Consider the following 16,082-nt stretch of genomic DNA (forward strand, 5'->3'; position numbering starts at 1 on the left):
CCCTAACACCCTAATACCCTAACCCTAACACCCTAACCCTAACCCCCTAACCCTAACCCTAACACCCTAACCCTAACCCCCTAACCCCCTAACCCTAACCCCTAACCCTAACCCTAACCCACTTCCCTCAAACTGATCTCAAATGAGAGGAGCCTTCACTTTCACCTGAAATGACACCTGTCCACTGGACGTTTGTGTTTTATCTTTCCTTGGTTTGATCTGTGTTGAATGTTTCTGTGTTTTTGGTTGTGTTTTGTCTTGTTTTGTTCTCTTATGAGAAGCCAATAGGAAACTAACATCAAACTTGTCGACACCTGCATTTTTCATCAGCTTTTATAAACATCGAGGACCGACATGTAAATAAGCCTGTTGTCTTTATTGTGTTTTAATCCTCGGCAATTTATATCATTAATGTATGTGAGACTGCAATGCAGTTATTCATGTATGTTTTTTTTAAAGATTGTCATCAATCAATCAATCAATCAATCAATCAATCAATCAATCAATCAATCAATCAATCAATCAATCAATCAATCAATCAATCAATGTCAATAAAAAGCAAACAGCGGGGAGTCATGTGACTCGGTGGGGGAGACGGCTGTTTCTCTGAGCAGCTCCGCCGCGGCAGCGCAGACATTTATCCATCACTACATTAGTAGTAGAAACCTCCAAACTAGAACTCATCCAGACTTTAGACAAAGAGCTTGAGGAACAATGTGGAACAAAACTCAAGTTCAAATTAAAGGCTAACTTTTTATGTACTGTTTTTTAACAATAATATAATAACAATAAAGACGTTTTGACTTAACATGAAATAAATGAACATATGAGAAGTTTGTAGAATGCTGGAATTCAGAAACGATGTACATCTTCATCATCATGATCTTCATCATCATCATCATCATCATCATCATCATCATCATCTTCATCATCATCATCATCATCATCATCATCATCTTCATCTTCATCACGGTCCAGTCAGAGTCCGTCCACACAAACTGTTGCTGCTTCAACTCTGAGGACGATCAGGACACGACTCGTCCGTCCTGGACACTCTCATCACAACCTGTAGAGGGAGGAAGAAAGAAGAGATCAGATAAAGGAGTGTTTGCAGAGATCCCTCCATCAGCTGTAGAGGGAGGAAGAAAGAAGAGATCAGATAAAGGACTGTTTGCAGAGATCCCTCCATCAGCTGTAGAGGGAAGAAGAAAGAAGAGAGCAGATAAAGGAGTGTTTGCAGAGATCCCTCCATGAGCACATCCAGGGGCCTCATTTATCAACCGTTCGTACGCACAGATTTGTAGCATGCGTACGAGCATTCCCACGCAAAGTATGGAATTTATCAACCTGTACTTGTGCGCAGGAACGCGTGTAAATGTAAGCACAACTCCGACCATCCGTACACACAAAACCTAGTGGTAGAACAGTGAAACTACAAAGAGAACCCATTGAAAGAGTCACAGTGTTCAGCGATCTCAGACTTCACGTCTCCTCCAAGTAATAAAAATTCTCCATTAGTAATTTAGCAGACATTTTGAATAATTGGTGTGACAAGCTATAAAAGACAGCTTTGGCAGGATCTGAAAAGAAAATACAAGTACCATGGCTTATCTTGCACTGTTGGAGGATTTAGAGACCGTGCGCTCCGCAAAAACGCGCTCCTCAGAGAGCGCGTTTTCAAAGAGCATGCTTATCTGTTCAGTGAGAGCACGGAGTGGCTTCTCAGCAGGTAGCGCTTCCCCAAAAACATTCTAATGGATCTATGCCGCGATTCACAACCTATGTTGGAGCGACAGACAAAACGCATCCCAGTGCAGCTCCGTTCACCCTGGGATGTTTGACCACCGGAACATTTCAGAGAGGGATTGGAGACGTATGCGGCATTTCGCAGCCGACACTAGCAGAATCATGCCGGCATACAGTGTTGTATGCAATTTCAATTTCAATTTCAATTTCAGTTTATTTATTTGCTAAGGAAGGACAGTGCACATCATTATGCGTTTACAAAATAAAGGCAGATGCACCCAAATGTAGCCTATTGGCTAATTCCCATTGGCAGTCCCCCCGGCTAGGATATAAAAACAGGCAAGTTTCAGGCAATAATTTCTCTGGCCCTAATTTACACCCAGTTTCCATACAGACATCACCAAGTCGAAATTAAACGAGGATTTCATGCCATCGCCGGATTCCCAAACATAATTGGAGCTATAGATTGCACCCAAATCGCAATAAAAGCACCATCACATAATAAATTCAGTTACGTGAACATGAAAGGATTTCATTCAATCAATGCACAAATAATCTGCATGCGACTATGTCTCTGTTGCCCGTCGTTGCCCGGTGGCCTGGAGGAATGCAACACTGATTTATTCTGCAGAACAGCTCTGTTGGTGTTTGCCCTTCCAAACAGGAGCTTTTGACTCCAATGTCAATGTCAATTTTATTTATAAAGCACATTTAAAAACGACGAGGTCGACCAAAGTGCTGTACAGCATACAAGAAAATAAAACAATACCAAAAGAAAAACACAGTACACAGTGTAGAAACAATAAAATCACTAACATACTAAAATGATCAATAAAATAGTAATAAAAAATAGAAAATAGAGAATAGACGACAAAGAACAGACACATAAAGTGCACAATCAATTCTCACAGATGTAGGGAACTAATTTGTCACACACTAAAGGCCAAAGAAAATAAATAAGTTTTCAAAGAAGACTTAAAAACCACTAGGGTCTCAGCAGATCTAACATTTAGTGGCAAACTATTCCACAGCTTAGGGCCGGCCACCGCAAAAGCTTGGTCACCTCTAGTTTTGAGCCTGGATTTAGGGACGTCCAAAAGCAACTGACTTGACAACCTCAGAGCTCTGGCTGGTGTGTGAGAGTGGAGAAGTTCAGTAAGGTATTGGGGAGCCAAGCCATTCAGTGATTTAAAAACAACCAGCAGAATCTTAAAATCAATCCTGTAGTGATCAGGAAGCCAGTGCAGGGAGGCCAGAACCGGGGTAATGTGGTCACGCTTTCTACTTCCAGTCAACAGTCGAGCAGCCGGATGCCCAAACACAATAACCTCAGTTTTATTTTCATTTAGATTCAAGACATTTTGTTCCATCCAAACCTAAATGTCTTTAAGGCAAGCTAGTAGAGGCTGCAGAGAGTCCTTACACTTTAACTTTAAAGGAAGGTAGATTTGAACATCATCGGCAAAGCAATGAAAAGAAACGTCATGCTTTCGGAGAACAGAGCGCAGAGGGAGCATATATAAAGAAAATAATAATTGACCTAAAATGGAGCCTTGGGGCACCCCACAAGTAAGAGGGGCCACACTGGAGGAGAAATCACCCAAGTGGACAGAAAAAGACCTGTCAGTCAAGTATGACTGGAGCAGCATGAGAGCCGCACCTTTGATACCCACAGAGTTCTCCAAGCGTGACATCAAGGTCCTATGATCAACGGTATCAAAGGCAGCGGTCAAATCTAAGGTCACCAGGATAGCAGCACAACCAGAATCAACAGTTAAAACCAGATCGTTGAACACTCTTAAAAGAGCAGTTTCAGTGCTGTGACGAGTTTTAAAACCAGACTGAAACTTCTCATAAATATCATTCTTTTCTAAAAATGAGTTTAACTGAATAAAAATTACTTTCTCCAACACTTTAGACAGAAAGGGCAGTTTAGAGATGGGCCTGAAGTTAGAAAGAACGGAGGGGTCCAGATTTGGCTTTTTGATTAGTGGCTGCACAATAGCATGTTTAAAAGGAGCTGGAAAACACTCTGAGCTAAAACAGGCATGAATCAAAAAAAGAATAAAAGAACCAAGTGAAGAAAAAAACTCTTTAAAAAGGCAAGAGGGAATACTGTACGAGAGGCAGTTAGTGGGCCGTAGCTCACGAACAACATCAGACAGTGAGGACAGTGATATGGGCTCAAACTGATCAAAAACAGCTGGGCATGTAGGATGAACAGAAGGGTCAGGAGCTGCTAGGGATGGTACAGCCCGAGGAGAAGAGATTTTGTCAACAAAGAAATGTAAAAAGTCATCAGAGAGAGCAGCCGTGGGTACAATGGGGGCAGTATCACGAGGGTTAACAAGATAATCAAGAGCTCTAAACAGAACTTTGGGCTTATCGATATTGTTGGAGACAAGGTTGCGAATGTAGCCAGTTTTAGCAGCTTTGATAGCTCTCTGATACTCCAATAAACAGTCCTTCAGGATCCCAAAAGAAACATGCAACTTGTCCTTTTTCCATCTTCTCTCAGCACGCGCAAGCGTCTGAGAGCACGGACAGAGTCATTCATCCACAGTTCAGAGGGTGGCTTGGAGCGCTTCCTCCTTGAGGAGCAATGGAGTCTAAGATGTTCGTGCATGTAGAATTAAAAAGAGCAACAAGCTCTTCAGCATTAAGGGCATCACAACCATCACCGGAGGAATGCATAAAGGCATTAAAAGCTGCAGAAAACTGCAGTGAAGTGCTGGAATTTATGGCACGAGAGCGGCGAGCAGGGGGACGAGCAGCAACAACAGACCCAGGGACAGTGGCAGAAAATAAAACAGACAAATGTATGTGCCTGTATTTCTGATCAGAATCAGAATCTGATTCTGATTCTGATCAGAAATACAGGCACTGTCACAAATTTCATTGACACAGACAGATAGGCCATACGACAGCACTAGGTCAAGAGTGTGCCCTTTTTCATGTGTCGAGCCAGAGACCCACTGAACAAGATTAAAATAGTCAATCAGAGCCAAGAAGTCTTTAACCAGAGGTCTGGTTTCGCAACACACATGGATATTGAGAGCACCAGAAATTAACAAGTGATCGTAATCCACCATAATTCCAGACAGAAAATTCCCAAAATCCTGGATTAAATCCTTATTATATTTGGGTGGACGATATACCATCGCACACAGCAAGGGAGGACACGAATTTACTTCGAAGAGCTGATTTAAACACACAGGCTAGTCGTCCACCTTTGCCAGTGGTTCGAGGGGAGCTGAAGAATGTACAGTCAGGAGGGAGAAGCTCTGAGAATGGAATAAACTCACCAGCATGCAGCCAGGTCTCAGTCAGAAACATAAAATCCAGCGCACGGGAGGTGAAGAAATCATTCAGCAGGAAGGTCTTATTTGCTAGCGATCTAGCATTAATCAAGGCCATATTCATGGTGACATCAGGACTCGCGCCGGTCGAAGCCGCAGCGCGTCTTAACGGGTGAAGGTTTCTGTGGGCAACGCCACTTCTGCATGCTCACAGCTGCCCGAGAGGCGCCACCAACCCCAGGCCAAGTTGAGCAGAGACCACCGGCGAATTCCGAGAAGCGGCGCGCAGACAGGCGCCGTCAGCAGGCCAGGAGGAGCGGAGCCTTAAGGCGACGCGGGATGCGCCGGCCGGCCAGGCAGCAGCATCAGCCCGGGAGCAGCAGGGAAAAGGCAGGGGATGACAGCCCGGGTCCACGGTCCTCTGAGCTGCAGTGAGCGTCTGACGGCAGAGGAGTAACCGTATCCCTTGTGCAGGAGGCGAGGATTAGCCACACAGGATGACGACAGGTAAGCCTTGATTTTTACCAATAGGCCACCGCGCTTTCCCCGTCTTTTCCGGCGCTTTTTAGCGGGATGGACATTATTTGAGCGCAGGTGAGCAGGAATACCTGCCAGCAAGGGAGGAGGGTTTGCGGACCGATCTCCCAAATCATGCCGGAGCATGTAAAGTTTCATGCCACCAGAAGCTCGGATGTTTAGAAGAGCTTGGCGATCATATGCAAGCACAGCCGAGACATCCCGACAGCAGACACAGACAAACAGGGCAAAAGCAAAAAACAAACTCAGTAGATGCGACCGACGACTCGCCAAACATACTGGCGCCATCTTGACAGCTGTCACTGAGATGTCACTAAGTTAGTGACCAAATCCTCCAACCAAATCTTAATTTATATGGATAATCTTCTAAGAAATATATCAAACATGGTCAACATAATTATTTTACTTGTAAATATCACATACATAAATGCAAATGGAATAACAGCAAACCCTCCATTGTACATCTGAAGAATGAATGTAAACTGTACTCAGCGTCTCTAAAACTGATGTGTGAAAAAAACGATATTGCCAAAAGCTTATATGAAACGATGTCTTTGTTTCTTAATTTTTATTAATACACTTCCCATAGCTTGTCAGTAAATGTATCTTTTTTTTGCTCTCAACCCCCCCAAATGTTGAATATCTGTAGAAAATTCATTGTTTCGTTTCATTTGCCTTTTGTTGTAAACCCTACAGAATTTTGTAAACCTCCAAGCGGGAGCTGTTGTTGCTCCATATATGGTTAATTGGAGGCGTTTCTGAATGCAAATGACGGTAACCGTGCACGAGCACGGCAGTTAAGAACAGGTGGGATTTATCATCACTGATGTGCGTACGACCGGTGTCCGCACGTTTGATTAATCCGGATTTTTTTGTACTTACACACATTCTAAATTTCATTCCTACGACAGAATTTAGAACTTTTTCTACGAACGGTTGATAAATGAGGCCCCAAGACTTCAGAGTTCAGAGCTGCAGTGGAGCAGCTGTGTGTCTGAACATCCTGGAAGGCCATCAGTTGGAATACTCCTTTATTTCTGGACACGTGAACACCAGCACAACACTGGTCTACAACAAACATCTGGACCCTCTGATTGGCCGACTGCTGTCTCTGTGTTTCTGTCCAATCTTGCAGCCTGTCATCATCCTCCTCTCACAGCTTCATGAGGAAAGCAGCTGCTGAGAAGCTGCAGCTTCACTGGAAACACTGATCTTTGATACCAACTGGTTTTAGTAGAAAACTGCTGGAAGCAGCAGAACCGACTCCAACCTCCACTGACCTGAGAGTCTGCAGCTGGAAGTCTGGACTCTCCTCCAGATCAGAAAGCTGCTTCACATCTGCAGCCTTCAGGTCGTTCCTGCTCAGGTCCAGATGTTTCAGATGGGAGGGGTTGGACTTCAGAGCTGAGACCAGAGAAGAACAGCTGATCTCTGACAGATCGCAGCCCCTCAACCTGAATAAAGACACCAGAGAAGAAGAACTCAGAGCAGTCAGATGGTCAGTGTGGATCAGTAGAAGATCAGCCTGATGTCTGCAGGTTAGTGTCAACACAACTTTCACATCAGATTCATCTGAACACACAACTAAAACATGTCTGACCTCAGAGTCTCCAGTCTGCAGTCTGGACTCTCCAGAAATCCACTCAGATGTTTCACTCCTGAATCCTGCAGGTTGTTCTTACTCAGGTCCAGATGTTTCAGATGGGAGGGGTTGGACTTCAGAGCTGAGACCAGAGAAGAACAGCTGATCTCTGACAGACTGCAGTTCTCCAACCTGAACAGAAAGTAAAACATGTTCCAGTCTCATCAGAGAAGAGTTTCTTCAAATATCAACTTTGTCATCAGGTCCATGTGGGTCACCACCGTATCTGGACTTTATAAAACAGGTTTGACAGTTTTGTTACATCCATGATGTGGGTTCCTGGTTGTTCCTCTGACATGTTCACCTTTACTGAACATCCTGAGCTTTTCTGGTCCAAGTCTGACACTAGATTAAGATGAAAACACCAACATACACACCAATCCTTTTGATTAGTGTTGATGTTCAAATATTGTTCAAAGCAGCAGTTTAGAGATCAGAAGCTGATCTAGCAACAATTATTAACACCAGAATGGATCTGTGGAGAACTGCTGGACTTTATATCATGTGTCCAGTTTTATATCATTTATGCAGGATTCCTGAGCTTTTTATCATAATGATCCTTGTATGTTATAAGAGTTAAAATGATGTTTTCTGAGAGCAGAAGATATTAAAATACTTTACTTTTAGTAATGTGTCATTTATAATGATAGATAGATAGATAGATAGATAGATAGATAGATAGATAGATAGATAGATAGATAGATAGATAGATAGATAGATAGATAGATAGATAGATAGATAGATAGATAGATAGATAGATAGATAGATAGATAGATAGATAGATAAATCTACAGGATAATCTGAAGTGACAACAGCTTTGGCTAAAAGAACAAAGAACAATAAGGACGGCCCCAAGATAAGAATCAAGATAAGTTAAAACATCAGTAGATAAAAACAATAAAATATTAAAACCAAGCAAAAGGATAAAAAATGTGCCTTTTCATAAAAACAAGATAAAGGAAACAATACAAAACATAAATACAAAGTTATGTTGCAGTTCCCTCACTTATTCATGGCACTGATGGCTGCTGGTACAAAACTGTTTTTGTAACGTTTAGTTTTACAAGCAGGAACATGAACCTCTGACCTGATGGAGCAGCTGAAACTCACATTTAAGAGGGTAGGAGTTGTCTTTTAAAACAGAGCCAGCTATAACTGTAACTGTTTAGAAAACAGGGATTCTGGCTGAAGCTGAGATTCTCCAATCAGCTCGACCATTTCACGATTTGGTTTAAACAGTTTTTGTTTTTAAAGGATGCATTTCCAAACCATGAAGCAAGACAGAAAGATAAAACTGATTCTATAAAAGCATGATAAAACAAGATCAGCATGGTCCTGGAAATGTTGAAAGTAGACAGTTTTCTCAAACAAAACAGGTGCTGGCGTCCCTTTTTGTACACAGCTTGACCGTTTTCCTCAACGTTCAGTTTTGACTGAATTTATATTTTTGAATATTTAATATTTAAGTCAAATTAGAAATGAATGTTTAATTTGACTTAACTTGCAACCTAATAATTCTGTTAAAACTGAGTTTATCAGTTAATATCTTACTTTTAGTTAAAGATAAGAATGATTGAATTCTGTATATTTATCAGACTAATTCAACAAATTCTGAAGTCTGTGTGAAACTAAACATCAGGTTCTGTATCGCTTGCACTTGAAAAGTCTTTGCTTGAACAACTAATGATCTGCTTGATTAAAGGACATTTCTGAATTAAACCCACACGGGAGGATCTAAGACACTTCCTGTCAGGACGATCACTTTGACGCTCCACCTGTAGCCGTCAGTCCAACCTGTCCAGGTCTGAGGCCTCGTTTACACGCAGCAACAACGCTGGTGTTTTCATGAGTTTTAGCCGTTCGTTTACACGAAAACGAAGCTCAAAGTCTCCAAAAACCATCATTCCTGAAAACTCCGGCCAAAGTGGAGATTTTTAAAACCTCCGTCTTCACGTTTGCTTGTAAACGGAGAGAAACGGACATTTAGGCTTCAGAACGTCTCATTATGAGACAGAAACGTCACCAGCGTCATGAGTTTACGGTTTGTTTGGCCGCTGTGATCATGATGGATGCTGTTAAAGTAGTGCTGGTTTTTACTTTTGTGCAAACACTTTTCAACTGTTTCATTTGCATTAACAACTGCTGTATTATGTGGAGGAGCAGAGGAGAAGGAATGCTCGGAGCTCTGCAACTTTACATCAACTTTATCTCCAACCAAGACAAAGGGTTGCCTGGCAACGGCGTCGTCGTCGTGTTTGGAACCGACCAGGACGAACCGCTCGCTGGTGAGAAAACTCAGAAAACGAAGGAGTTGTCCCGGAGGAATGGTGTGAGAACTTCAGGATGTCGCGGTCATCGCTACTGTCCCTTTAGGAGTTACTGCACCCCCACATAGAAGGACAGACGACTTTCATGCTCGGACAGTCTCATGAAAAAAGTAGCTGCACCCTCTACTATTTTGCTGACGAGGGTGGACTGCACAAAACAGCAAATGTATTTGCTCTATCTAGTATTTATGTAAATGAAGAAATTTTGAAAACAATCTGATGTAAATGATGGTATTTTTCAAAACGTAGAGGGGGAAATATCAGTTTTTGTAAATACCTGACTGTGTGTAAACGTGGCCTAAGGCAGGGATGGACAACTGCAGTCCTCGACTGCTGCAGTGCTGAATGTTTTCTGTTTAATCACACAGGAAACTAAACGGTGTGGACATCCCGACCATCAGAAACGTCTTTACAGACTACCGTTAGCACTTTGAGTCATGTACGTCGCCAGTGCAGTGTTTGAGTAAGAGCTACGTGGGGGGGAATGTCTTAATTTTATCTGAAAGGGATAAGTTGTGAAAAGAGTTTAAAAAAAATAGAATTTAGTAGTTTCTGTAAAAGACGAAAAGGAATTGAATTAAACAAAAAAGGGAATAATTGCTGTAAATCTTGAGGGTTGATTTGAAAAAACAAATACATTGATTTTATTTAACAGATGTATGTAGATTAATAAATGAGGCCTTTACTTAAGTTTTGGCAAAATGTTAAATTATCTGGGTCTCATTTTTTGTAATGAGGATATTATTGTGTTAGTACTGGTTGATGAAACTTGCACCTTGGTGGTTTCCACCTGTAACCAGACCCAACCCGAGCACCACCGTCCTCTAGGAAGTAACACAGAGTGGCTGTGATGGTGATACGTTTGTTACATTTGTTTCACCAGGTTCTCCAGGTTAGGGTTAGGGTTTAGGGTTAGGGTTAGGTTTTTGTGGTTTACGATATGGTGCACGAGCCTACTGTACTGAGGAAAGGGGATAGAGCAGTGGGAGCACTGCCGTCTTCCACACAAGTACCGAGGGTTCGAACCCCAAGCAGAACCAGAAGGACGGACAGAGGGGATCAAAATCACTATAGGCTGATTTTTCCCTATATGGCGACATCCCCAGGTTGTATATTTATAAGGGAGGAGGTGAGAGAGAAAAAAAAGGGGGGGAAAGGAAAAATATATAAGTGGAGGGGGAGGGGACCCGGACCCAGAAGACCAGTAGGGGGCAAACGCCCCGGGGGGCAGGGTTGAGCTTTTAGGTAGATCATTCATCATTTAAGCCCCCCGGTGCAGCAGTCCCCAGCCTATGGATCCAGATCCTCTCCGCCCTCCTCCTCTGTCCGTCCGTCCAATGGTCATTCTGTTCCAGACCTGTTATGGAAAGGTGGTTTGTGGGATGAGATTGGAAGTGTTGTACCAGGTGGGTGTTCAGACGGCCCTTCCCAATGTTATATAAATGTTGTGTGAGTCGTGTATGAATTGAATGTTTGGTTTCTCCAATGTATATTTTATTGCATAGTGTGCAGGTGATGGCATAAACTGCGTTGGTGGTCTGATGGGAAGGGGAACCTAGAATGGGATATTTCTTATTTGTGTAGGGGTTGTAGATACATTTCCTTAGTTTGTAAAAGTGACTGTTGGGGAGAGGAGGGGTTGGTTTATTGTTGGAAAACAGTGATCGGACCGAGATATCTTGAAGGTTCCGTTTTTTCTTAAATGCAGATATGGGTCTGGTGTGGTTGAGGATGGGGTGGAGAGATTGTGTAATAAAAAAGTTGCGTTTGATAATTCTGTGAAATTGGGTGACTTGGTGAGAGAAGGTGGAAACAAACGGGATGAGATGAGTTGGAGGGGGTTCGGGGTTAGGGGGGAGAGATGGGGAAGTGAGTAGAGGGTTGGGGATAGGGTAGGGGTTAGGGTTAGGAGGGAGAGGGGGAGAAGGGGGTAGAAAGTTAGGGTTAGGATCAGGGTAAGGGTCGGGGTTAGGGTGGAGAGGTGGGGGTAGAGGGTTGGGGTTAGGATGGGGGGATGGGGAAGAGGGTAGAGGGTTAGGGTTGGGGGGGCGATGGGGGAGGGGATAAAGGGTTAGGGTTAGGGTAAGGGTTGGGAGAAGGGTCAGGTTGGGGGGTAGGACAGGGGTCTGGTGAGGAAGGTCTGGAGACCTGGGCCGGAGAATAAACTGAGAAGGATGGGAGGGAAGGTGATGTGGGTGGGGGATCAAGTGGAGCGAGTGGGACGAAGGGAGGCCAGTGTGGAATTTTTTATGTTTCAGAGGAACCTTTTGGAGTAACCTCTGCACCGGAGGGCTTGAAAAAGTGTTGATGTTGCTTGATGAAAATCGGAGATGTCGGAGCTGATACGGTGAAAGCGGATGAGTTGCGATTTTATTATTCCTTTAAATGCGTGTTTTGGATGGTAACTGGATTTATGGAGGAAGGCGTGAGTGTCTGTAGGTTTGAAAAAAAACTTTGGTTTTAATTGATTTGAAAGTGGAGATGTGGGAAACCTGAAGGGAAACTGTGGTGTCGAGGAAATTGATGTGAACCGGGTCGATTGTATGTTTGACTGTGATCAGTGGGTGATGGTTGTTGAGTGTGTCTATGAAGGTGGAAAACTGTTGAAGGGAGTGTGGCCAGATACCAAAGATGTCGTCCAGGTAATGGAGATATATAGATATATAGAAAGAAGAACTCAGAGCAGTCAGATGGTCAGTGTGGATCAGTAGAAGATCAGCCTGATGTCTGCAGGTTAGTGTCAACACAACTTTCACATCAGATTCATCTGAACACACAACTAAAACATGTCTGACCTCAGAGTCTCCAGTCTGCAGTCTGGACTCTCCAGAAATCCACTCAGATGTTTCACTCCTGAATCCTGCAGCTTGTAGTTCTGACTCAGGTCCAGATGTTTCAGATGGGAGGGGTTGGACTTCAGAGCTGAGACCAGAGAAGAACAGCTGATCTCTGACAGACCGCACTTCTCCAACCTGAAGAGAAAGTAAAACATGTTACAGTCTCATCAGAGAAGTGTTTCTTCAAATATCAACGTTGTCATCAGGTCCATGTGGGTCACCACCGTATCTGGACTTTATAAAACAGGTTTTACACTTTTGTTACATCCATGATGTGGGTTCCTGGTTGTTCCTCTGACATGTTCACCTTTACTGAACATCCTGAGCTTTTCTGGTCCAAGTCTGACACTAGATTAAGATGAAAACACCAACATACACACCAATCCTTTTGATTAGTGTTGATGTTCAAATATTGTTCAAAGCAGCAGTTTAGAGATCAGAAGCTGATCTAGCAACAATTATTAACACCAGAATGGATCTGTGGAGAACTGCTGGACTTTATATCATGTGTCCAGTTTTATATCATTTATGCAGGATTCCTGAGCTTTTTATCATAATGATCCTTGTATGTTATAAAGAGTTAAAATCATGTTTTCTGAGGGCAGAAGATATTAAAATACTTTACTTTTAGTAATGTGTCATTTATAATTTGACTTATCTTGCAAACACCTAATAATTCTGTTAAAACTGAGTTTATTAGTTAATATCTTACTTTTAGTTAAAGATAAGAATGATTGAATTCTGTATATTTATCAGACTAATTCAACAAATTCTCTTCTCTGATGAAGACACCATGAGTCTAAGGAGACTTTGTCGTAAGACTGAACGTCTGTGGAAATCCACTAAACTTGAGGTGCACAGACTCCATCTCAGGGATCTTGTGGCCTCATACAATGAGATGGTGGAAAATGCCAGATCAGACTTTATTCGTCAACTGGTAACAGCTAACAAGAAAAATCCCAAAGTGCTTTTTAACACAATCAATTCTCTTGTGTGTCCTGCTGCGCCAGTTACTCCTGTTTTTTGTGAAGCTGACAGCAATGCATTATTGAGATTTTTTACTGAGAAAATTAAGTTGATCAAGGAGAAAATCCCTCCCCTTTTGTGTGGAACCCCTGCTGTCGCTGAGCCTGTCTCCAGCTTGTGGTCCTCATTTAGGTCTGTGACTCTTGCTGATATCTCAGCACTGGTGACCAAGATGAAACTCTCCTCTTGCTCATCGGATGTCCTTCCGTGTAGGCTTTTTGTGAAAGTGTTTGAGGTAATTGGCCCCTGGGTTACCAAAATGGTTAACCTCTCTCTGTCCTCCGGAGTGTTTCCCAATGCTTTTAAGCATGCTATAGTGGAGCCTTTACTCAAAAAGACAGGCTTAGACCCGACTGTCCTCAGTAATTTCAGGCCGATCTCTAAGCTACCAATCTTGTCCAAGATCCTAGAGAAGGTACAGTAGTAGTAGTAGTAGTAGTAATAGTAGTATTAGAGAAGGTACAGTCGTCTCTGAGCAGCTGTCATTATTCCTGGATCAAAACAACATCCATGAGACATTTCAGTCTGGTTTCCGCAAACATCACTCTACGGAGACAGCCTTGCTGAAAGTGTCCAGTGACATTATGATGTCTGCTGATTCGGGAAAATCCACTGTTCTAGTTCTCTTAGATCTGTCCTCAGCCTTTGACACCGTCGACCACCAAATCCTGTTGAGAAGGCTGAGGGATGAAGTAGGACTGTCAGGTTCAGTTCTACAGTGGTTCTCGTCATACCTTTCTGGGCGTAGCTTTAGTGTTACAGCTAACCAAATAAGGTCTGGGTCAGCAGATCTTTTGTGTGGAGTCCCCCAAGGTTCTGTTTTGGGTCCTTTATTATTTTTGTTGTATTTGATCCCCTTGGGAAAAATCATCCAGAGATTTCCTGATGTCTCCTACCACATGTTTGCTGATGATATTCAGCTTTACTGCTCTTTTAAGCTTACTGAGCTCCACAGGCTAAATTCCCTAGTTCATTGCTTGGTGGAGATAAAACAATGGCTAAGTGTGAACACCTTGCAGCTAAACGTAGACAAAACTGAAACCCTGGTTATTGCCCCTGATGCCTCCATTCCTGGGATTAACCAGTATTTGGGTGACTTGGGCCAGTCTGTTAAACCGAGCCTAAGAAACCTGGGTGTTGTGTTTGACAAAGACATGTCATTAGTGCAACACTGCAAACAGCTGACAAGGAACTGCTTCTTTCATCTGAGGAATATTTCGAAACTCAGGAAAATGTTGTCGCAAAAGGATTTGGAGCTGGTCATTCACGCATTTGTGTCCTCGCGTTTGGACTATTGTAACAGTTTGTTCTCTTGTCTAAACAAGAAGGAGCTGTCTCGCCTGCAGCTAGTGCAGAATTCCGCAGCAAGAATTCTGGCCCGCGCTAATAGGAGGTCACACTTAACCCCTATTCTCAAAGATCTTCATTGGCTGCCAGTTTCCTCTAGGGTCAATTTTAAAATTCTGGTTTTAACTTTCAGAGCTTTGCATGGTCAGGCTCCACCTTACATCAGCGATCTGATCCAGCCCTACACCCCAGCTCTCTGAGGTCTGTGGATCAGAATCTGCTGATGGTACCACATACTGGTTTCTGATCCAGTCCTACACCCAGCTCGGGCTCTGAGGTCTGTGGATCAGAATCTGCTGATGGTACCTCGTACTCGCTTCCGGACCAGAGGAGACCGATCCTTCCAGGCTGTTGCTCCCAGGCTTTGGAACGATCTTCCAGTCTCTCTGCGTTCCATGGAGTCTGTTGACTCCTTCAAAAGGCAACTAAAGACCTTTTTGTTTGTGCAGGCTTTTGCCTAATTGTCTTGGGGCTGTTATGATTGTAAATGTGTTGTCTTGGCCTTTTTAATCTTAAATTTGTATGTATCCCTTAACTGTGTTTTTATTTTAACTGTGAAGCGCTCTGTGACCATGGTCTGTGAAGAGCGCTGTACAAATAAAGTTTACTTACTTACTTACTTACTTACTTACAAATTCTGAAGTCTGTGTGAAACTAAACATCAGGTGGTTCTGTATCGCTTGCACTTGAAAAGTCTTTGCTTGAACAACTAATGATCTGCTTGATTAAAGGACATTTCTGAATTAAACCCACACGGGAGGATCTAAGACACTTCCTGTCAGGACGATCACTTTGACGCTCCACCTGTAGCCGTCAGTCCAACCTGTCCAGGTCTGAGGCCTCGTTTACACGCAGCAACAACGCTGGTGTTTTCATGAGTTTTAGCCGTTCGTTTACACGAAAACGAAGCTCAAAGTCTCCAAAAACCATCATTCCTGAAAACTCCGGCCAAAGTGGAGATTTTTAAAACCTCCGTCTTCACTTTTGCTTGTAAACGGAGAGAAACGGACATTTAGGCTTCAGAACGTCTCATTATGGACAGAAACGTCACCAGCGTCATGAGTTTACGGTTTGTTTGTCCGCTGTGATCATGATGGATGCTGTTAAAGTAGTGCTGGTTTTTACGTTTGTGCAAACACTTTTCATCTGTTTCATTTCGTCCCCACATAGAAGATCAGACGACTTTCATGCTCGGACAGTGTCATGAAAAAAGTATCTGCACCCTCTACTAAACTATTACTAGGTTGGGTCTGTTGGTGACCTGTTTCCTGTTTTATTTTGAAAGTACATCCTTGTGTGTTTAGTTCTTTCTTTGACTCCC

General features: G+C 43.0%; 1 protein-coding gene across 2 annotated transcripts in view; it reads right to left on the reverse strand.

Annotated features, from left to right (window-relative positions):
- Positions 1-132: 132 nt before the first annotated feature.
- The window catches only part of LOC133457543 (NLR family CARD domain-containing protein 3-like), a 28,047-nt gene continuing 12,097 nt past the window's right edge, over positions 133-16,082 (reverse strand). The window contains exons 7-10 of one of the 2 annotated variants that reach the window (XM_061736912.1): positions 12,347-12,523; positions 7,183-7,356; positions 6,863-7,036; positions 133-1,066 (exon numbers count right to left, since the gene is read on the reverse strand). In XM_061736912.1, coding sequence (XP_061592896.1) covers positions 1,060-1,066; positions 6,863-7,036; positions 7,183-7,356; positions 12,347-12,523 — 532 coding nt within the window. In that variant the 3' untranslated portion in view covers positions 133-1,059. The remainder of the gene's footprint in view (positions 1,067-6,862; positions 7,037-7,182; positions 7,357-12,346; positions 12,524-16,082) is intronic. The other variant, XM_061736913.1, reaches the window with a different exon arrangement.

The sequence above is a fragment of the Cololabis saira genome, chromosome 12, assembly GCF_033807715.1.
Source record: "Cololabis saira isolate AMF1-May2022 chromosome 12, fColSai1.1, whole genome shotgun sequence".
Taxonomy (NCBI): domain Eukaryota; kingdom Metazoa; phylum Chordata; class Actinopteri; order Beloniformes; family Belonidae; genus Cololabis; species Cololabis saira.